This window comes from Populus trichocarpa, chromosome 17 (assembly GCF_000002775.5).
Source record: "Populus trichocarpa isolate Nisqually-1 chromosome 17, P.trichocarpa_v4.1, whole genome shotgun sequence".
Classification (NCBI taxonomy): Eukaryota; Viridiplantae; Streptophyta; class Magnoliopsida; order Malpighiales; family Salicaceae; genus Populus; species Populus trichocarpa.
In genome coordinates this window covers 4,739,831-4,763,349 of record NC_037301.2, presented here as the reverse complement: position 1 = coordinate 4,763,349, position 23,519 = coordinate 4,739,831, and the positions used below count along the sequence as shown (strand labels likewise).

The 23,519-nt window shown below is 29.9% G+C and overlaps 1 protein-coding gene across 1 annotated transcript; it reads right to left on the bottom strand.

Annotated features, from left to right (window-relative positions):
- Positions 1 to 19,649: 19,649 nt before the first annotated feature.
- On the bottom strand, positions 19,650 to 21,985 carry LOC18107095 (glycine-rich RNA-binding protein 4, mitochondrial). The gene is made up of 5 exons (XM_024588318.2): positions 21,822 to 21,985; positions 20,935 to 21,069; positions 20,752 to 20,820; positions 20,023 to 20,129; positions 19,650 to 19,941 (listed from the first exon to the last, which is right to left on the bottom strand). Exons 2-5 carry the CDS (start codon positions 21,056 to 21,058, stop codon positions 19,846 to 19,848), a joined length of 396 nt encoding a protein of 131 aa, XP_024444086.1. The 5' UTR covers positions 21,059 to 21,069; positions 21,822 to 21,985; the 3' UTR covers positions 19,650 to 19,845.
- Positions 21,986 to 23,519: the final 1,534 nt, after the last annotated feature.

Here is a 23,519-nt window from a genome sequence, read left to right as displayed (position 1 = left end):
TTGTTTTCCTAAAGATTATCATGAGAATGGATCGTGTGGTTCGTCCTTGAAGAATCCAACGACCATCTTCCTTCCTTTCGTTTATATGGAAACAAGAGGCAACGAGCTTGTTGGTTATATTGTATGAGCTTATGCACTTTCTGATTAGAAATATTGATAAACACAATTCATAATTCCTTATCATCATTACAGTTATGATACTTATGCTTGAAGACGCCATCTATACGTTATGATAGCTGGGACTTTCTTGTTATGTGTGATATTGAAGCTTTCAAAGCATTTACTCATCAAAAGAACTTTTGCTGCAGGCAAAGAAATGAACATTACAATTATTACTTCTATTTTTTTTATTAAAAAAAGAAGTTTAAATTCGAGAATTTTGAAATATAGGAGAATATTACCATTTGTACTAAAAAAACAAGGATTTTTTCCCCTTTTAATTTCATCATTTTCCCCTCGATTTCAACATTAGATTCTTTTCTTAACAGTCGTTAATGTTGTTTTGAAAAGACTAAATTAACTAGATCACGTTGAGGCAATTCCGATAATATCTCAACCCAAATATTTTTGGGTTAGGGTATTATAAGTACCAAATTCATATATAATTTTATTTTGGACTAAGTAGAAAAGAGAGAGAGAGAGAGAGAGAGAGCCCATGTAGTCCTATATTTATATAAAAAAAATGAGACCCTAAAGTTATTTAATCTAGTTTTACAAACTTTATAACAGTCTAGAGAAAACAAATCTTGAGAATCACTTAATCTTTAAGAAATACGAATTCTTTTATTTAGAAAGGTTTTGGATTGATTAAGGTTTTTTTTATATGAAAAGTGCATAAAGTTAATGAGATTTAAATGGTATTTTCATGGATGACCAAATGCAATTAATATGATGGATTATATGATCTTTTAAGATGGATTAAGAGTGCTTAATGGTTGTGTAATGGTTTGAAAGTATTAAGTTAACAATTAGATATTAAAAGTGAGAAGTTGATAGTTTAGGTATTTGATAGAGGCACTTTTTGACTTAAAAACTATATTGAATAAATGTATTTTTTGACCCCATTTTTATATGTAGGAAAAACTTATTCTACCTAGTTTCTAACACCATAAATGGTGTATTAGTCCGATTTTATAAAGAAAGTCATTGTGAAAATAGTAAAGGATATGCAAACTGTTTAGCAGCAGCGTCCAACAATGATTTCAAGGCTTATTATAAATTATATAAAACAAATTACTTGGTGAATCATATATGGATGGAAAGATAATGGAGTATAGTTTATAACCCAAAAACATAATGGAATTTTGAACTTTCTAGGAGTAATGGTAAGTTTAGTAGACACTGTACAATTGACAAATTATCATAGTTAAGTGTTGAAGGAACTTTAACATGTTATATACTTGTAAATAGACTGTTTGAGTAGAGATTTTGGACTTTAGTTATAAAGTGATGTTAAAGCAAGGGATGTTTGTGAATGCAATTTTTGTAAGAAAGTTTTATAAAGTGATTTATGAAAGAAAGTGTTTTCTAATGGATTTGCAAATGGTTGCTCAATTGCTTTGAGGTTGCTACAAACTCTGAGGTTGCTACGGATGAAGTATTGACCTCTAGTGAGTAGGGTTGTCGACACTAGAACTAATTCTAATTGCTCGTCAATGGTTTATAATTATTGGAAATGGCCCTAGTTAATGGGTTACAATAGTTGGTTAAAAATAGTCGATTAATGGCAGAGTAACGTGTATAATATGGTCGTAGCAATTTAATTTGAATATAAAGTAATATTTATGGAATTTAATGCCAAGTGAAAGCATATGCCAAGAGTTTAAGAGTTTTCTCACTGGTGGTCCCTATAGATTACTATTAGAGGCCGAATAATTGGATAGTTTGTGGCTTCTGACAATTCAACCTTAAAGCAATCAATCAAAGCCCAAAAGAGCATTTGATCTTTAAGTAATCTTTGTATAAACTTTAAATAACTCTAGATTTGTCTAACATGATCTTAGATTCCTAATTGTTTTTTAAATTTACCATTTCACCGTGTATAAGTGTTTTGAGAAACCCAACAGTGGTATCAAAGTCATCGTCAGACAATTAGAGTTGTTGATTGCATATTTTAATTGTTATTGACATTAATTATGAATAATTTTACGAGCAAAAATAAGTTTTCTAGAATTTTGATTTCACACGATTTTTCACAAAACAAAAAAATGACTACCATTCCAGCTATAATTTGTTTTTTAAAAAATTATGAATGTTACACATGCGCCAGCGGTGGAATTTGTATAGCGCACCTAGTTGTGCTATATTCACAACCAAAGCACAACTAGTAGATGAGACAATAGTTATAGGTTATTGCTGGAAGTCTAAGGCGAGGCTTTTGCCTCACACTGGTAGCTACGTAGTGCGAGGGGCAATCCCTCGCATTGCTGGTTGGTTACTGTAGCGTTAGCTACTATAACCACCGGTAACAGTAAAGCCCACTTGTGACAAAAAAAAAAGGTAGATGAAGAGGCAAAATTAGGATTTTAAGCATGGAATCATATTTTAGGCACTAAGAAAGATAAGAGTTTTTGTTATTATTGTGGTAAATAAAAACACTAAAAAAGGTTTGCAAGACTATCCTGTAACTATAAAGGGTAAAACGTTTGTTGAAGCTTTTGCTTTATATGTGTTTATGATTGAATAAAGGTAAAGTAGATCTACGAGCAGGTAATAAAGCAAGGGTTACTGCATTAACCTTGTCAAGTGAGCTAACACTAGAACTTGATAATTATTTTTTTTGTTCTAACACTTTTTAGAAACATCATATCCATTTCTAAATGGATTTAAATTTATTAATAAGAGAAAATGTTTTTCATGCTATAATAATGATGTTTATCATGAATTTGGTACTTATATACAAATGGTTCGTATATACTTAATTTTAAAATTCTCAGGTTTAATATAAATAACAAGAAGAACAAATTAGATAATTAATATCCCTATTATTTATGGCATTTTAGACTAGGTCATATCAATGAAACAAGAATCACTAAGTTATATAAAGAAGGATATTTAATCCCTTTGATTGTGAATCATACGAAATTTGTAAAGCTTGTTTATTAGATAAGATGACTAAAACACTATTTACTGAAAGAGTAAAAGATCTAAACAGTTGTTAGGTCTAATGCATATAGAAGTATATGGACTAATGATGATTCATGCTATAATGGATATACATGTTTTATCATTAATGACCATATTGGATATGGTCATGCGTATTTAATGAAAGTCTAAATCATTTGAAAAGTTCAAAGAATTCAAAATGAAGTTAAAATACAAATTGAAAATAATATTAAAATACTTTGATCGCATCAAGGTGGTGAATACTTCAGCTAAATTTTTTAAGATTATAAAAAAGAAAATATGATTCTCTCATAATAAACACCTATTGGAACACCACAACATAATGAAGTTCCTAAGAGAAAAAATTGTACCCTATTAGATATGGTGCAGTCCATGATGAGCTATACAAACATTCCATGTTCCTTCTAGAGCTATACTCTATAAACTACTACTTACCTTTTAAAAAAGGTCCTATCAAAATCTATTGATAAGATTTCATATAAGATATGGAATGGTAGGAGACTAATCTTATCTTCCTTAAAGATTTGAGGTGTGAAGCTTATATAAAGCATATTGTATATGAAAGGTTGGGAGCTAAGTAAGATAAAGGTAAGTTCGTGTGATATCTAAAAAAAATTATTGGATATAATTTATATCATCTTGTTAAGAAAAAATGAATGTCTCAAAGCATGCTACATTTTTAAAGAAAGAATTTATTCTTGAAAGGAGCGGTAAGAGGAAAATAAAACTTGAAGAACATCAAGAACCATAAATGATATCTAAATGGAACTTGAGCTTAAAGGTTTAACATTGGATGTTCAGCCTAAAGCTCAAGAAATATAAGAACTCCGTAGATCAGGTAAGACACGTCATAAACCAATGATATATGGACTTCTTATGTAAGTTAAAAATGATGAGTTGCTCATACTTGATGAGGCTACTAATTACATAAAATTAATATTCGATATTAATTCTAATAGATGACTTGAGGCCATGAAATCTGAAATAAATTTCATATACATCAACCAAGTATGGACCATTGATCCACTGATCCACCTTAAGGGATAAAACTCATTGGATATGAGTGGGTCTTTATAAGAAAGACTAACATATATAGCAACATACAAATATACAAAGCTAGATTAGTTGTTTAAGGTTATAGACAAAGAAAAATATGTTGAATTTGATGAAACCTTTTTATTGGTAACTATGTTAGAATCTATAAGGATTTTGCTTGCTATAAATGCATACCATAATTATGAGATTTAAAAAATGGATGTCAAAACTATATTCCTAAATGAGAATCTTTAAGAAGATGTGTCTATGACATGAAAGTTTTGAATATAAAGAATTTTCTAATAAAGTATGCAAGCTATAAAAATCAATTTAAGGACTTAAACAAGCTTTACGGAGTTGGAATATCCATTTTGTTGAGATAATCAATTAGTTTGGATTCATAAAAAATATGAAAGAGCCTTGTGTTTATAAAAAGGTTAGTGAGAGTGGAGTCATTTTTCTAATATTATATGTGGACGCCATATTATTAATAGGAAATGATATTTATTTACTCTAGTTAGTAAAGATCTAGTTGTCGTAGAATTTATCCGTGAAGAATATGAGAGAAGTAACATATATACTGGGAATAAAGATTTTCTAAATCCATGCACATAGACAAGATGTTAAAATAGTTTAACATGGAAGAATCCTAAAAAGGATACTTACCTGTTCAGCATAGGAATCTTCTCTCCAAGGATATGTGCCCTAAAATATAAATTGAAAGATGTAAGATGTAAATGATTCTATATAATTTGGATATATGATCCATAATATATGCAATGTTATGTATAAGACCAAATATATCTTATGCTTTGAGCAAAAGAATACATACCAATCTAATCTAAGTAAAGGTCACTAAAAGATAGTTAAAGATACTCTTAAATACTTGAGAAGAACTAAGAATGTTTTCTAGTATATGAATGAGATAAGTTAGTAATCCATGGCTATTTAAATGCTAGTTTTCAATCAGATATTGAAAATAAAAAATCCAGTCTATTTATATTTTACTCTAAATAATTGTGTTGTGAGTTGAAAAAGTTTCAAATAAGAGACAAAAGTAGATTCTACAACTAAAATTGAGTTCACCTCTACATTTGAAAGGACAAAAGAGGTTGTTTGGATCTAAAAGTTCATCACTGAACTAGGTGTGCTTCATATCATTGTTGATTAATAGCCTTGTATTGTAATAACAATTGAGCCATTGCATAAACAAAGAATCCAATGTTTCATCATTGATCCAAAAATATACTTAAATAATTTCATTTGATTAGAGAATCATAGAAAAAAAAATATAAAGATAAATCAAGTACATACTAAAGAGAATCTTGTAGATCCTCTTACTAAGTCATTATCCCAATAAAAACATCATCGTCAAGTAGAGCGATATGGTATTTGATACATGAGTGATTGACTTTAGTGCAAGTGAGAGATTGTTAGCATATATGTTTTGTAGCCAATTGGTTAGTTACACGTGACATTAAATTTGTTCATGTTAATATATTTAATTATTAATAAAGGTTTATTTATATTTAATATTCATCAAATATTTGATTAATGAATCTAGAGTAAAGATAAAGTTTTAGGGATAAAAATGTTTTGCAAATGAAAATATAAAGTTATAATTATGAGATTCATGTTGCATTAAAACAATTGTTTATAAGTGTTCCTGATTAATACTTTATTAAAACTGGACATTAATTAGATTCGTTGAGACTTGTACATATTATATTCTTTCTTTTATGAAAGTAAACAATTGTTCTCATAAGATGAGATATGAATACCTAAAACTGATATGTAGGTGCTTGTTAAGTGATATGTATATTGAACTGACTTGCACGAGAATTCCATATAGAGAGATCACTTCTGTTTATGGAAAAGTTCACATAATGGTTGTGTAAGTAATCTTTATAATTGAGATCATTAAGTTATCTTATATGAGGAATGCTATGTTTTGATTTTGCTACACATTGTTTTCATCAAAGGTAACAAATAGACATATATTAGGTATAATATGAACTATATAAATGTATTTAAGTAATCAAGAGAGGATTCATTATCTTAGGTGAATTAAGAAAAATGTTTCATATGTTCTCAAATAGTATTGATTATAAATCCTTACGCATGGTGGAGTGAGATTTGAAAAAAGTTTTGAATGTTATTCAAATAATCAATACCTTTGATGTCGAGAACAAACATGATTTGATAGAATAGATACACTTCATGTCATATTGTTTAAATCAGAACATTGTTGATGATGAGATAATAATTACATTGAGAAACTGGTCACCAAAATGTTAAGTAAAACCACTTATAACTTTCCTAATATTTGGAGGATCATAACAGGTTGTTGGATGTTTTACTTGATCGTCAAATATAAATAAATTAATTATTGAATTGATAATAAATTAATTTGTTTAATTTATCTAATCTTATTCTATTTAATATTGTGATTTATATTTGGGCAAACTTATTAGAAAACCTAATGGGTCACATACATAGAACTATTGGTCAGAAATGAAAATGAGATGATTAATCAAGTGTGACTTGATTGTAAATAATTTTTAGAAATTAAGGACTTGAATGTAATCTATACAGGGAATTACATTTCTAGATCTAGAAAAATCAAGAAAATAATATATGTGATATTATTCAAAAGAAAAATTGATATTTTATCATTTATAAGGTTTTAAGGTTTCCTTATAAATAGAATGCTATACCTCTTATTTTATGTATCACAACACACAGTATAGTGTAACAAAGAAAAATGTTAATAATCAAAGGCATAACAATCATTCTCTCCTAAAAGGGTTTAAAAGATTTTTCACTGGTGGTTCGTGTAGATTACCGTTAGAGGCTAGACACTTGGATGACTTGTGGTTTATGATAACCCAACCTTGAAGCAATTATTCAAAACCTAAAAGAATATTTGTTCTTCAGGTATTCTTTGTATAAACCTTAAAAAACTCTAGATTTATCTACCATGATTTTTGAAATGCTATTTTTTTTCAAAAACATTTTCCATTTTCATTGTCTTTATGTGTTTTTGAAAACGTAACACAATCATCTATGAAAGTAATATAGTAATTTTCCACCTCTACTATGCACAGACTTTAAATAAATAATATCCAAGTGAATTAAATTTAGAGGTTCACTATTTCTTTTAATTATTTGAAAAGAAAGTTCTATGAATTTTGATTTTACATGAACCTGACAATAATGATTTTAAAAAAAAAATTATAATTGGTAATAAGTCAAGATTGACTAAACTTTGTATAGAACCATAGCTTACATGTCCTACCATACAATATATCACAAGCCTTAAGTAAGGAAGGAAAACAATCCTTATTCTTATTTTTAACTTTCATTCATAGTTATAATAATCATTACATTCATCTTGAAGAGACCATCATAAAGATACATTTTTTCTACAAATATTTCATTATTAGAAAGTATAAATTTGTCACTCTAATAGATCATCTTAAAACTATTGTTGCTCAACAATAAACTAAACACTAAGTTCTTTCAAATGTTAGTAATATAAAGCACATTATTAAGTGTGAGAAGCTTTTTTAGAAGTCATTTTCTGTATGACCTTTCTAATTTCTAATACATTGGAGGTTTATAAATTCTCTATATGCAAGTGTTCACCATCCACTTATGTGTAAATGTAAAACATCATCTTCTCAGCATTTATATGCCTTATAAAACCAGTATCAACCCACTATTATTCATGATTATTAATCAGGTTGGCTTTAAAAACAACAATATATAAATTCATTTTTGAAACTTTGTTAGTGAGGTGATTATCCTTAGTGATATTTTTTTTAGCAATCCTTTCTCTTTTAATGTTTCTTTGCTAAACCTTATTTCTATTATCTTTGGCTTGGTGTTCAATCTTATTGTCAATGAAGCATTTGACATTAAACTTTTTATAATTCCTTTTCCTTTCACATTAAGCTTTTCTTTTAGTTTTTATTATGGGTCTTAATTAGTTGTTCTAGTGTTTTTTTTAGGGGCTATACAATAAAAGTTAGCTCTTCTTTCAAATAAATTATTATCCTCTTCTCTGATTAACCTTAAGATAAGGTCTTCATCTCCCATTTTAATTTAGTCCCTAATTAGTTTCTTTCAATTATTTTTGTGCATTTTCTCATTGTTTTAATTTTTGTTATTTTAATTTTTTATTTTTTTATGATTTGAAATTTTTCTTTGTTTTTTTTTTTTTCATGTCTACCTTTTACAGGGTAATTTCAGTCTTATAATCTAGTCCGCTAGTTTCGACGATGAACCCGGTTTAAGTCCGATCTTTTTTAGGGTCTTTTTTAATTTTTGTTTTTTATTTTCATCATTTGACTTTGAATTGTTGAGCCTTGAGCTGCTTGATTTGTTCTGCTTTCCTTTTTGTTGGGTTATTTGTGCCTCATATCTCAAATCGAAAGTTAGTTGAGTTAACTTACGCTGACTTGGTTTTTTTTAATTTTATTCTTTTATCATTGAATTATTGACCATTGAACATGTTGTATTAAGTATTATTTAAAAACAAATGCACGCGTGATGGGTTATCCTGAGTGCGGGGTGGTAAAGTTAATTCGAGTTAGCTTGCATTTTCTTACTAAGTTTTTTATTTAACTTTGGTATTTTTTGCTAAGTGCTTCTTTTAGAGGGTTGATTTTTTTCCATGATTTTTTTATGAGTTGTTTTTTTTTTTTTTTAGTTTCATCATTTTGTATGGAATTATTTGCCATTAACCTTTGTCATTTTTTTAGTTTTCTTTCTGTTTGGTTATTACGATGGCAGGTTGGTAAAGTTAACTAGGGTTAGCTCGGGGTTTTTTTGAAGTTCTTTTTGTTGAACTTATTTTTTTTTTTCTAGGTGCTTCTTTTGAATTTTTTTTATCCCCATCTCATATTGTGGGTTGTGAGTATATCAAGTTAGGCTGAGTTGACTCAAGTTTGTTTCTTTGACATTATATTTTTAGATTGTTTTTTCATCTTTGACATTAGGTTATTAGGTCTTGAACTTTATGATTTATTTTTGCTTTTCTTTTTATGGATTGTTTCAGTCGTATATCGTGAGTCATGCTTTAGTGAATTTAACCCGATTTATCTCAAGTTATCGTCGTTTGAATATTATTTTTTTGTCTTGAAAAAATTTAGACAGGCTCGCGGCATAGCGTGGGTCACCTGTCTAGTTAGTTCTACACTAAAAAACTTGGGAATCGTTATGACATTGACGCTCCTATCTCTTTGGTTTTTTTTTTCAATTTAGCCTCTTTTTTTTTTCATTTCTCTCTCTTTATTTTATTTTTTAAAATTTTATCTGTAGACTTTTTTAACAATAGTACGGGTTGCCTTTGGATTGCCAAGTCAACTGAATCACGTTAGGAAAACTCTCATATGATTTAATTTTAAATCTGAGCTAAGCAAGGAGTCGGGTTAAAAGGTTTTATTTTGTTAATTTTGTACCTAGACTTTGTTTGTAGGTCGGTCAGGTTGCTTTTAGACTGGCCAAGTCGATTAGATCATGTCAAAGCAATACATGGTTTAATTTTAAACCTGGACTACGTAAGAAACTATGTCAAGAGGTTTTTTTATGTAAATTTTATTATTTTTTTCAATTTCATCCTCGATTTTTTTTTTATCGAGTGGTTGGGATGCTTTTAAACCGGTCAAGTCGACTAAATCATATTAAAATAATTCTCATACAATTTAATTTTAAAACTAAACTAAATAAAAAATTAAATCAAGATATTTCAATATTTACCTGACAGATAAATTTAATAAAAATTATGAAATAATTTTATATAATCTAAATATTTTTAGTTACATTTAAGAAAGAAAAAAAATCCGACGTGCAGTATAAAGTAAGATTCATCTTAAAGATTTTGAGGAATGTACAGCATATGACTAGTTTGTCAAAAGCTAGCTGGCAAGGAATGTATCTCTCTCTTACAATCCTCTATGCTACCTATCTAGCCGAGCTTAGAAAGTTGAGGTAATTAAATAGGAATTTGGGTGAAATTATTGTAATGTCAGCAATAATTATTTCTTCCATTTAGGAGCAATTGATTAAATTTCGAGGATTGCTTAAGGAGGCAGGATGGTATATTTTTCACCTTGTCAATCAAATTCGATTTTTAGACCATGGATGATCTTTGTCCAATCAAAATTGAGAATTGGATTTAATTAGATATACAAAATGACTCGAGAATATCATTTGATTGTGTCTAATAACGAGAAAACAAAAAGCAAAAAGTATTTAAAATCTGAAATATCTCTGATTGAAAATATCAGATTTAGCAAATATGAAGTTAATGCTTGCTTATAAAAAAAACAAAATAATCCATTTAAAAAAGTGTAACTTTGAAAGAGTGGTAATGGTTGATTTTTAAAATATTTTTTATTTTGAAATGTATTAAAATAATATATTTTTTATTTTTTAAAAATTATTTTTGATATTAATACTTCAAAACGATCTAATAACATAAAAAAAATTAATTTTAAATAAAAAAATTTCAAATTTTACCCAACTCTTATTTAGACTATGATATCAAACAACAAAGAGACACGAAAAGGTGAATCCAATTTCAAGTACTAGAGGGGGGAAAACAGAGAAGTTAATGCTTGCTTACAAAAAAAAAATCATTTAAAAGAGTGTTTATTTTAAAAATGTGGCAGTGGTTACTTTTTAAAGTGTTTTTCGTTTGAAAATATATCAAAATAATATTTTTTTTATTTTTTTAAAATTATTTTTGATATCAATACATTAAAACGATCTAAAAACATAAAATTTTTAATTTTAAACAAAATGTTTTTAAAATTTTACCCAATTCTTGTTTAGAGCACAATACTAAACGAAGAGACATTGCAAAAAGGTGAATCTAATTTCAAGCACTAGGAGGGGGGGAAAACAGATAAGTTAATGCTTGCTTACAAAAAAAAAATCATTTAAAAGAGTGTTTATTTTGAAAGTGTGGCAATGGTTACTTTTCAAAGTCTTTTTCGCTTGGAAATATATTAAAATAATATATTTTTTATTTTTTAAAAAATTATTTTTAATATCAATACATCAAAATGATCTAAAAATATTAAATTTTTAATTTTAAACAAAATGTTTTTAAATTTTACCCAATTCTTGTTTAGAGCACAACACTAAACGAAGAGACATTGCAAAAAGGTGAATCCAATTTCATGCAGTAGGAGGGGGTAAACAGAGAAGTTAATGCTTGCTTACAAAAAAAATCATTTAAAAGAGTATGCATTTTGAAAGTGTGGCAGTTGTTACTTTTTAAAGTGTTTTTTGTTTGGAAATATATCAAAATAATATTTTTTTTATTTTTTTAAAATTATTTTTAATATCAATACATCAAAACGATCTAAAAACATAAAATTTTTAATTTTAAACAATTTTTTTAAAAAAATTTTACCCAATTCCTATTTAGAGAACAATATTAAAGCGAAGAGACATTGCAAAAAGGTGAATCCAATTTCATGCACTAGGAGGGGGGGAACCGAGAAGTTAATGCTTGCTTACAAAAAAAAAAATCATTTAAAAGAGCATGCGTGTTTTTTGCTTGTAAATATATCAAAATAATATTTTTTTTATTTTTTAAAAATTATTTTTAATATTAATACATCAAAACAATCTAAAAATATAAATTTTTTAATTTTAAACAATTTTACCCAATTCTTGTTTGGAGCACAATACAATACTAAACGAAGAGACATTGCAAAAAGGTGAATCCAAATTGATGCTCTAGGAGGGTGGAAGAAAACAGAGAAATGGCACTGATTTGACCCCAAAGTTGAACTCGTGTATTGGGTTGCAAGCCTTCTTTTCACCTCACGCAAATGTTCCCTAAATGGCATTATTATCTAAGAGATGTCATTATCTTGCGATATAATTATGTAAAGATTGAGTAATACAAAAGGCATGACTTTGAAGAAGTGACACAAAGTAGATATCGCATGGCTTTGAAGAGAAAAAACAAGAGAAAGTGGCTTTGCTTTGCGTATTTGGACTCTAATGTAAGCAATGGATAGTTGCATGCCTCTATTGTAATGCAGCAAAATAGGGACTTGCCAATTTACCTTTACCATATTTTTTTACCTCTTTTGCATGTCCTACTCTCTGTAGCGTAGCCAGACCACAGATTTTGTGTTGGGTGCTCACCGACACGCAGCCATGAATCACGGGAGATTTGATTTCATGGATCTAATTATTAATTAATTAACATACACTCAAACAGAGTGGAAAGTGAATCACGGGAGATTTAATTTTTATTTTTATTTTTATTTAATTTTTTTAATATTGAGTTTAAGAGTTTTATAATTTGTTTTAATTTATTTTCTATGAAATTATTTTAGTCTCATGATCTAGGTCACGAGTTTTATGGATTAGTCGTGTTGACTCGGGTTATTTTTTGAATTATTTTATTTTCAATCTCACCCTTCAATATTTGGTTGATTAGGAATCAAACTTTATAAAAAAAAAATTATTCGCTTTCTATGGAGTTATCCTTGCCTTCTAACTTGGGTTCGGCAGGTTAATCGAGGTTGATTTAGGTTATTTTTTATCCTTTTCTATTTGATTTTTTTTCCAATTTAATCCTACCGAATTGGATTGATTGATAATTAAGATTTATAACTTTTTATTTGCTTTCTATAAGGTTATCACAGTCTTATGACCCGGATCTCAGGTTAGGCCGGTTGACTTGGGTATTTTTTTTTAATTTTATTTTTCGATATTAGGCTGATTTTAGGCTTTATAATTTGTTTTGGTTTGCTTTCTATGAGGTTATCTCGGTCTCATGATCCTGGTTACGGGTTTAGTCAGTTAACTCAGGTGGTTTTTTGTGTCCTTTTTTAAATTGATTTTTTTTTAATTTCACCATTCAACATTTTTTTAGGTTTTTATTTTTTACATTAACTTGTCAAACATGGGTCATAAGACTTGGATAACCCAATAAAAAGAAAATCAAAATAAATTATTAAACTCAACTCCAATCAACTCAATGTTGAATAGTAAAATTAAAAATAAAACACAAAAAACCACCCGAGTCATGAGACAAAGATAACCTCCTAGAATGTAAACCAAAACAAATTATAAAGCATAATTCTCAATCAATCTAATATTAAAAGATGAAATTCAAAAACATTCAAATAAAAAAAATTATAAGTTCAATTCCCAACCAACACAATTTATTAGATAGGAAAAAAAATCAAATAAAAAAAAACAAATAACCCAAATTAACTCGAGTTAACTTGCAAAACTTGGATCAGAAGACCAGAATAACTTTATAAAAAGTGAATAAAAAAATATAAAGTAATGTTGAAGGATAAAATTGAAAAATAATTATTTAAAAAAATGATCTAAGTCAACACGGCTAACTCATAAAACTCGCAACCCGAGTCAACCCGAGTCAAAACTCGCAACCAGGGTGGTGTTGGGAGCGTCTCACTATGCTTTTTATGTTGGCGCTTTGCATGTACATGGTAGGGTGGTAGTTAGACTCTGGTGGACTTTTTTCTTATCCCTTTTTTGTCTCTCTTCTCCTTACCAAAATATAAATGTGTCATTTTATTATTATTTTTTATCCAATTTGATCCTTATTCTTTTGATTTCTATTTGTTTTGTTTCTTATCTTTTTTTGATTGATTTTTTTCTTCAATTTTGCCCCTCATAATTTGGTTTCATTTAATTTTTATATTAAATTCAGTCCTCATTCTTTTGATTGTTGATTGTTTGTTTGTTTTTTTTTTTTTATCTTTTTTCTAATTGAGTTTTGTTTCAATTTCATCTATTGGCATTTGATTTCAAATTTGTTTTTATTAAATTTAATCATCGTTCTTGTAATTGTTATTTTTTTGCATTGAATCCTTTTGTATTGTATTTTTTTCAATTTCATCCCTCAACATTTTAATAATTTAGAATTTTATTTCATTATTTTTTAAGGTTTGTCTTCTATGAGGTTAGTCTCGGACTCATGATTAGGGTCATGAGTTTTGAAGGTTAAAACATATTGACTTTGGTTTTTTTTGTCATTTTAATTTATTTTTTTCAATTTCACTCTTCAAAATTTGATTTTTTGGAGATCGATCTTCATGCTTCTTTTTTTTTTTTTTCAATTTCCTTTATATGGAGTTATTCCAATCTTATACCCATAGTTGCAAGGGTAGCAGGTTAATCTAGTTGACTCAAATCATTTTTTTTTTTTTTAACATTGGGTTGTTTGATAATAAATTTCTTAGTTTTATTCAGTATACTTTTGACAGGTTACCTTAGTATCACTACCAGGGCCGCAATTTGGCATACCAACACAAATGGGCTTGAGTCAGTTTTTTTTACCTTTTTTACATTGTTAGTTTATTTATTGTGATTATATTTTTTTTATTTGAATTATTTAAATTAACCGAGCTTATTTAACATAATTATGTTAATGACTTGAGTCTTGAATTTTTATTTTTTTGTTTTTTCATAAATGTTTGCATCATATTAACATCATTTTTTAACATTTGTGTCTTGGTATAGAGCGGGCCCTTTTTTAGTTGTTATACTATATACTCTTAGGTAGTGTTTGGTACGCTAGCAAAGATGGACAATATAAGATAGTTTTTTCATGAATTTGTTTGGTGCATATTTAGATTGTATAAAAGTCAATTTTTATCCTGTCCAAGGCTATTCTAGTGGAGAAATGTTTGTCCCTCTAAAAAGGGTAGGACAAGCTTGTCTAACTCTTTGCACAAGGGTTTTTATTTATAAAATAACTATATTGCCCTTGATGTGAAATCGGTTTTTTTTCAAAAGGATAAAAACAAGAAGAAAAAAAGGGTTTTTGACGGATTTTACATGGGTCACGGGTTAACTCAAGTTTTTTCTTTAGGTCAAGTCGGGTCAATCATTTCTCTATTTTTTCTTAAACCCAAACCTTTGTTATTGACCTATCAATTTAATTGACGAGTGGTGACCCGACTCAAAGATCAACTAACGACAAGGTTCGGGTCATAAGTCAGAAGGGGCATCCCAGGTTCTTTCAAGTCACAACAAGGATCAAAGTGATTATTATCGTAGTTTTAAAACTGATTTGGAGATTGACTCGGGATAAGGCCCGGGTCACAGGTTGAGAGGGTCAACCTGGGTTGAGTTAGTCAATGTAAAAAAAATAGTAGTTATTTTCATAGTTTAAAAACATGACTCGGGGTTGGGACAAGACCTATGTTAAATGCTATGAAGGCTAATTTGGGTTGATATGGGTTAATGTAAAGATAAAAATAATTATTATGATAATTTTAAAACTCAATTAGGGGGTTGGCCCGGGGCAAGGTCAGGGTCACAAATCGGGAGGGTTAACCTAGGTTTACCTGGATCAAGATAAGGATATGGGGTTTACAAAAGTAGGTATTATCATAGTTTTAAAACTTAACTTATAGATCCGGGTCATGAGTTGGGAGGATCAACCTGAGTTAACCTATTTTTTTTAAAGAATCAAAGTAACCTCGTGATCCCCGACACATTTGAATGACTCATGTGGCCCATTTAATTCGACCTTGGTAATCTTTTTTGGTGTCGTTGAATTCACATTAAGTTGGTAATTTTTTTTGGTGTCGTTGAATTCATATTTTCAAGATCTTTTCAACAATATTGGTGGTGTCATCATCAAAATTTTGGTGTGCCTCTAGGGTCTTTTTTTCTTTCTTTTTTTTTTCTCTCTCTCCTCTATCATATCTCTCTTTATTGTAAATTATGTTAACCTATTTTACAATTTGAGGGAGTCGTAAATGACACTTGTGGCTCGTGAGTCGTTATGTTGTCTTAGACAATTTAGGTTGTTTTTAAATTTATCAAGTTGACCAGGTCATATCATATCAATCATTGTATAGTTTAATTAGTTTATTTTGCTAAAAAATTATTAACAACATGGAAAAAAAGTTTATGTTAAAAACAATTACCTGACCCGCAGTGGTGTGCTTACAATGATCTAGTTTCTATATAAATGAGCTAATATATACTCTACTATGCTTAATCCATAAAAAAAAAAAAAAACAATAGTGCAAATGGTTAAGATTTCTCTACTATACGGGAAGCCTTGGGGTTAAGACCAATCCTTGTATATTTAGTTTATAAACTATATTATTATTCTATGTTATGCTACGGGTCGAATTAAATTATTTTTTAATATAAAAAATATTCAATCTTTGCTAATATATTATCTTATTCTTAAAATTGATATATTTTAAAGCTATTATTTTCATGAAATTTAATTCAAAAGATTTAAAAACAAATGCATAATGAGCCTAATATATATAGGCTAGACGTCTAGGCCTGGGAGGCCTAGTGCTCCTAGCCTATTAATGAAAGGCCACGCACACGAACCAAACTCGTATTTGTGGCCTTTTTTTGTTGGCAAAAGGAGTGAAGAACATAACTCAAAAAATACAAAAAAAAAACACTAAATATGTTTTTCATATTAATGAATAATGGAATAGAAAATTTTTTTCTCTTTCTTTCTTTATCTTTTTTTTTTCTTTTTTCATGTTTTCCACTTTTTTTAAAAAAAGAAAAGAAAAGAAAGTTGACGACACGTCGTCTACTTATCCAATTTTTTACCACTAGATAGTTAGTCAAATCACTTCTGGATTTTTTGAACCAAAAAATTCATATTCAACCTAATTTCACTTGAAAACACCCGAAAACATGTTTATCATGTTAATAACCAATCTTTTAACTCAAAACACCCTTAATCGTTTCAAAAAAACAAAATCAAACCAGAAAAAATTCTCTATACTCTCTTTATACCAAAATTTTATTTGTAAGATGAAGGTCTAAAAATATCTTGCTAAATAGAACTCGTTGATACCAAAATTGTTTTTTTTTGTCACTAGAATGTGGTTTACCGACAACTTTCTTTATATTTTGCCATTCTCAAATGAGTTTCGCTCTCCTCTCTCAACCCCAAGGATTGAAAAATGAACTTGTTTTACCAAAATTAGAATTTCAAAAACTAAAGGAACTAAATTGGATGAGAAAGGAATATAGGTGGACTGAAAAGCATTTGTTATGTGAATTTAAGATTGGTCATGTATTTTTCTCAAGGTTTACAATATGGTCCGTCCTGTCTTTTATTTTATTTTATTTTATTTTGTCTTTCTACCACAATTTAAAACTATATTACAAGAAATTAGGTCATAAAAAGACTCAATTAAAAAAAATAAACATGAAAACAAAAAAAGTGTCAAATGAAAAACAAAAACCCATGACAATCACCCCAATTCTTTTGATATATTAACTAGCCTCGGTGCCCGCATTTCACCACAGGGTTGGACAATTTTTTGTGTAAAAAATGAAGTTCAGGTTTTGAAATTGGGTAGAAAAAAGGACATAAAAATTATTTATGACAAACTTGTAACCATGTTAATTAGGGCTAAGTCAATTCGAGATATCCCACCAAACGCGCGGTCTAGATCATGTGACCGATAAAAAATAAAAGGATTTATAAAGCCTTTTTTTCTAAAAAAAAAACTCATGCTAACTTTTCAAACTCGTGACTCGATTCATTAGACCTGAAACACCAAATTTAAAAAAACCATGAAGTCCAATTCACAATCAATCATAAGTCCAATTCTTAATAAATCATATTGAAGGATGAGATTGAAAAAAAAATTATAAAGAAGGATTTTAAAAATAGCAATTAAAAGAATGAGAATCAAAATCAAAATACAAAATAAATTTTATATTTAATTGAAGGGTGAAATTAAAAAAAAAATCAATTTAGTAAAAAAAATAAAAAGAATAAGGTTCAAAATTGACATAAAAATAAAAACAATGTTGTAATTAAATGGTGAAATTGAAAAAAAAAAATTTACAAAAGGACCAAGAAAAAAAATTAGAAATCAAAAGGACCAATTGAATTGAAGGACTAAATTGAAATCTAATAAACTTTTACAAAAGGGCTAATGCAAAAAAAAAAAAATTCAAAAGAATGAGAACTAAATTGGAGACTATATTATTTGATAAATTGGAATTCAAGGATTAAATTGAAAGCAAATAAAACTTTTATAAAAGGACCGAGACAAAAAATGAGGAATCAAAAGAATAGGGACTAAAGATTAAATACCAACAACCAAGATTGATAAGTTGAAATTTTCAAGGGAGAAGAGAGAATGAAAAAAAAGACTCACCGACGATAAAACAAGACCACCACTGGAGACAAGTCACACTAATAGGATGAGAACACAACGACGCTTTCAACAACATGATTAAAAAAACATATTTAGATGCTAGGAAACACTGCACGCATCGTTTAAAAAGCAAGGACACCTCTAATGCATTCATAGATGTGCCACACTTCCACGTTCTTTGTTCGTTTTGTTTTATTTAGCTAAATACTTTCTAATTATAAAAAATTATTGTGAAAAAAAAAAAAAACTAATGATCTCAATCTTAAATATTTTTTATTTTAAAAGTATTTTTGTTGTTTTATTATATATTTTAATTGTTTAATGCTACTTTAAGAATATTGTGTAATCAAAATGAAAAAAAATATTTATTTGTGCTAGATTAATTTAAAATAATAAAAAAACCATGTAAGAAAACTTTAATTCTCTTAAAAAAAAACAATACTAAAGCTAATGGTTAACGGTCCCAGAGGTTCAGTAATTTTTCAAAAGCCAATTAGGTTTTGTTAATTAATAGTGTGGCTCAATTTAGAAATTGTAGATAGCATTGCTTTTTGGGTCTATGGCTTCTACTGTAGCAAAATACAAGGCCTATGCAATATGTCAACGATCCTCAAGGGCCTTTTAAAATACGTTTTTTTTTTTCAAAGTATATATATATATATATTAAATTAAATTCTTTTAGATCTTTTTCAAGTATTAAATCTATTTAAAGTGATAAAAAATCATCAATTAAATCTTTTTTCTTTCTGAAACACATTTTAAAAAACATTCGAGCACATTAACGATGGAGCTGAGAGCAGTAGCCATGCATGAAGGGCTTCCAAAAGGAGCCATGAACGTTCATTGGTTTTACTGTAACTTAATCTTGTAGCTTATCAAAATCTATTAATTAACCTCTACAGCATCTTAGATAATTAAATAACTCCTTAGGATCCGGTTCATCAGTCTCCAATTCTGATATATCGGGTCCATGGGCTTGACAAGGCAAATTTGTTTTCTTGCAATTTTCAGCAATTCACAGCACAGCCAAAAAAGACTTGAAAGCACCATTTGGCCACCAGACCCGATCGCTTTCCAGTCTCCCTCTTCTCTTTGCTCCTTACTAAACCACCTCTGCCTAGACAAGGTAGCAAGCAAGGTACTGCCTTTTGTTTGACATCCCATAACCACCCAGTTAAATGAAACAATGCTCATGCATGCCTACCACCTCACTCGATGACTAGCAGAGGCACAAAACATCGGAGCAACCATACAGGCGACAGACCATGCCTCACTCCATAACCATGAAAACGTAATATGAACAGATGCAGCTCCACCGTAGAACTTACCCAGTCAGACTAATTAATAACGTTACCGGCACATGGTAGTGCCAAAATAACAAGATAACATCGCAAGTTATAGAAAACTCATTCAAGGAAAATAAAAAAGCAATCCCAATTCTTACTAGTAACAACTAGCTATAGAAGCAAAGCCATTTCAACAGCCTGTAAAGCTGAATTCAACCACTTCAATAATCTGGATTCCCACCGTAATTGCTATTGTAAGGTTGTGGTTGTCTCTTGTCGGTGGCATAACCCACGCGAATGTTTCTTCCTCCCAATTCCTGCACCATCAGTATGCAACAATCAATATATCATTCAGGAATCAGGGCACTTAACCCCATCAAAAACACTAAATTTCTGACCTGGCCATCCATTGCTGACAATGCTTCACTGGCAGATTCAGTGCTTTCGTAACTAACAAACCCGAATCCACGAGACCTCCCAGTGTCTCTATCAGTGATAACTCTTGCTGTAAAACAAAACCAGATTGTTAATCACCTACACTGACAACACCAAGCGCACCCAGCCAAGTAAAGATTGTTTTGCAACAGCTACAACACTATAAACTTTGGATGGTGAGAATATCACAAATTCTATTGTTACAGGACAACTCCAAGAAACACTTCATCTTTCTGAAAATATCATAGTAGAATCAGATTCGGAAAACTTCGACATGGAGTATAATATATTTTTGGAATTTAATAATCAAGCTGAACTGGACCACAGTCATTTCACACGTAAACATGCATTGGCACCAATTCACATCTTTGAACTAAAGTAAAACCCACAGGTTACAGGACAACTCCAAGAAATTGATACTTGTCATTCTAAGGGTGGATGAACAGTAGTTAACAATTACCAATTTACCACTGAGGTTACAGTTAAAGCAGGCAAAGATTTGCAATACTCAAACCACCAAATTGAATGATAACAAATCGAAATGTCAAAGATTAATTTCAAAGATGCATCAAATGAGAACACAATCAACCAGCCTCAGCAATCATTTGACAGCAGGTTACCTAGAGAAATAAATCGTGTCCATGTTTATTTCAACAGTGTGATTTAATAAAAGTACACATGCAAAAACATACCCTCAGTCACTTCCCCAAAGCCAGAAAATGCATCCTTGAGGGATTGATCATCAGTTGACCATGCAAGCCCTAAAAAACAGACGATATAGACAACAGCAGAGCATTAATGCAAATGGATTTCCAACATTCAAACAGCATTTGTTTATCAATACTAGCATTAAAACAGCATCTACACATCAATACCTCCAATGAAAAGCTTTGATGAAGACATGCAGCGAATAGAGTTCAGCATAGATGCCATTGGAACTTGCCCATTCTGGGAAACTGACTGCCTGACTAGGCTCCCAAACTTGTTAAAGAAAGCCATTCAACTATGAACTAAACCAAAACCCATCATTGCATCAGTATCGAGCATTAACAATATTCAACCAAAAACAAAAAACTCAAAACATAACAAACCAATCACAATCATGCAACATTCAAAAATTAATCTAAAAAAAATGGGGTCAATTTTTAGATTCCTTGTTTATTAAGAGATCAAATAGATAGCTTTGATTAAAGAAAACTCAAAACCTAAGCCTGCACAAAACATATTGTTCAGAACACAAAAATCCCTCAGAAAGATAGAGTAGAGGATTAAAACTCTAAAAGATTGTTTGACCCTACACTCACACCACACACACTCCATAAGCAGCACCAGTGAAAAACAGAGAACAACAAAGAACTCTAAAAGCTATCATTAATAATCTACAGAATTAATACCATACAACTCGAAACAGAAAAAAACAATTATATGAACACGATAAAGAACCAATCATGTGGCTAAGAAAACAAAACAGAACAGAACCCAAAACCCAAAAAACACAAACAAAATCTAAAAAAAAAAAACCCTTTAAGAAAACAACCCCAGTAAAGTGAAACCCACTTTGGTAAACACATAAACAATATCTAAGACCAAAACAGAAAGAGCAAAACTTTACTTCACCAAACTATGATCCACAAAACATCATAAAAAACATAACTTTTCACATAAAAACACCAACATAACAGTACATTCAATAAATGAGGAGAAAGGGAAACAAGAGAGAAATCGAAATTTTGGGTTTAAGCAAAGAGGGTAAAGATTGTACCTTCGAAGAAAAATGAGGGGAAGGGCGGGTTTCGGCTTGGGAGAGCGTGAAACGAAGGAAACGGCTAGGGTTTAAGAGAGCGATTGCTGAGTGGCACTTGTAAAGTATCTTGCTTGCTTTATAGCGTTGGGAATTTGATATGACGCTGTTTCGGGTTGTACGTTTGGAATTTTTCTTTTTTTTTTTGGTTGTGTGGAGGGTTGTCTTGTCATTAATGTACAAGACGTTGGAATGGTGAACGGTGCAAGCTCCAAATTAAGGGTAGCAACTTGGATGAACTCCAGAGATGATGACAGGGTTTAATGGAGCTTGATGAAGGAATGAGGGAGAAAGTGAGGTATTGACATGCCAACAGGTGGTGCGAGTTTACTAGAAGAAGAGAACGGGTCTCTAGAGAGAAGGAGAAGAGAATGCTTGTAACATATTCTAGTATTCCATCATATTTTTCATGCTCATTCTGAGCGAATTGAGGGAACCTTAATTCCAATTCATCAACCATCTCCTAACTAGCCTATGTTCTAGAGTATCAAAACATTCGTAGCAGCTTGATTGTTCCTTTTCATTATCTTTTTGCCCAAAATAGCTAGTGGTTGAAAATGGGGTGCCTCCTTGTTTCCCAATTTTTTAAATTGAAGGTGATTATTTTCGGTTTAATTTTTATTAAAAAAAATAATCAAATCAATTTAAAAAAAAATTGAAACCGGTTCAAACCGACCGGGTTCGGTTCGGTTTGATTTTTTAGAACAAAAACCGGTTCAAACCGGTTTGGCTCGGTTTTTTTGGTTTGGCTTGGTTTTTTTCCAATTTGGCTCGGTTTGTTTTCCGGTTTTTTTCGGTTTGGGTTCGGTTTGGTTTCAAGCTTATAAAACCGAAACCAAACCGGTCGGTTTTTTCAAAATTTTAATCGGTTTTGTTTCACGGTTCGGCTTTTTAAGTTATTTTTTTCTGGTTTTCTCGGTTTAATCAGTTTTTCGGTTTTTGTATTCACCCCTACATGAAACAATCCTTTCCACACCTTGGAAAGGATCATTGTACTTAAATGCTACTTTTTATGAACTTCTATGAGCTATTGTTTTTTTTTGTTTGTCTCTATGGCTGCAGTTTGATGTTCATCAATGTTGAATGCCCTCACACTCCTCTTTTTGTTAGCTAACCGAGTCATTTTAGGGGTTTGAATGGTAATGTGATAACGGTTGCAGTTTAAAGTGTTTTTCATTTAAAAATATTTTTTTATTTTTTTTAAATTATTTTTTATATCAGCACATCAAAATGATATGAAAACATTAAAAAAAAATTAATTTTAAACAAAAACAAATCAAATTTTAAGGGAACACGATTTGAACTGGGTTCCCAAACATATCCTATATTAAGTTGATACTAGATTGTCTCTAATTACCTTGAGCATGTGTTCCATTTTTGTCAAGTAGTCATCTACTCATCTACTACTTTAATAGGCGTGTCTTTAGGGAAATATGGAATATGTATTAAAAGAACAAACTTATACAAGATCTTATAATGAGTAGACTTGGTTAACATGTAATAATTGGTGTTGTACCACCACTTTAGCTAATGGTAGCCATCAACCGGTGTTGTACCATCAAGACCATTGAGTTGGGGTGTTAATGGTCATACATCTAAAATAGTCCCTCATACACTTATTGATAACTTTAGTTTGTCCATCAAACCATGAGCGATAGG

Coding starts and splice junctions, on each gene's coding strand:
- LOC18107095 (XM_024588318.2), bottom strand. CDS start 21,058: ATGGCTTTCTTTAACAAGTTTGGGAGCCTAGTCAGGCAGTCAGTTTCC. Junction 20,821..20,934: donor ATCAAAGCTTTTCATTGGAG/GTATTGATGTGT, acceptor TCTGTTTTTTAG/GGCTTGCATGGTCAACTGAT. Junction 19,942..20,022: donor TGTCAGCAATGGATGGCCAG/GTCAGAAATTTA, acceptor CTGATGGTGCAG/GAATTGGGAGGAAGAAACAT.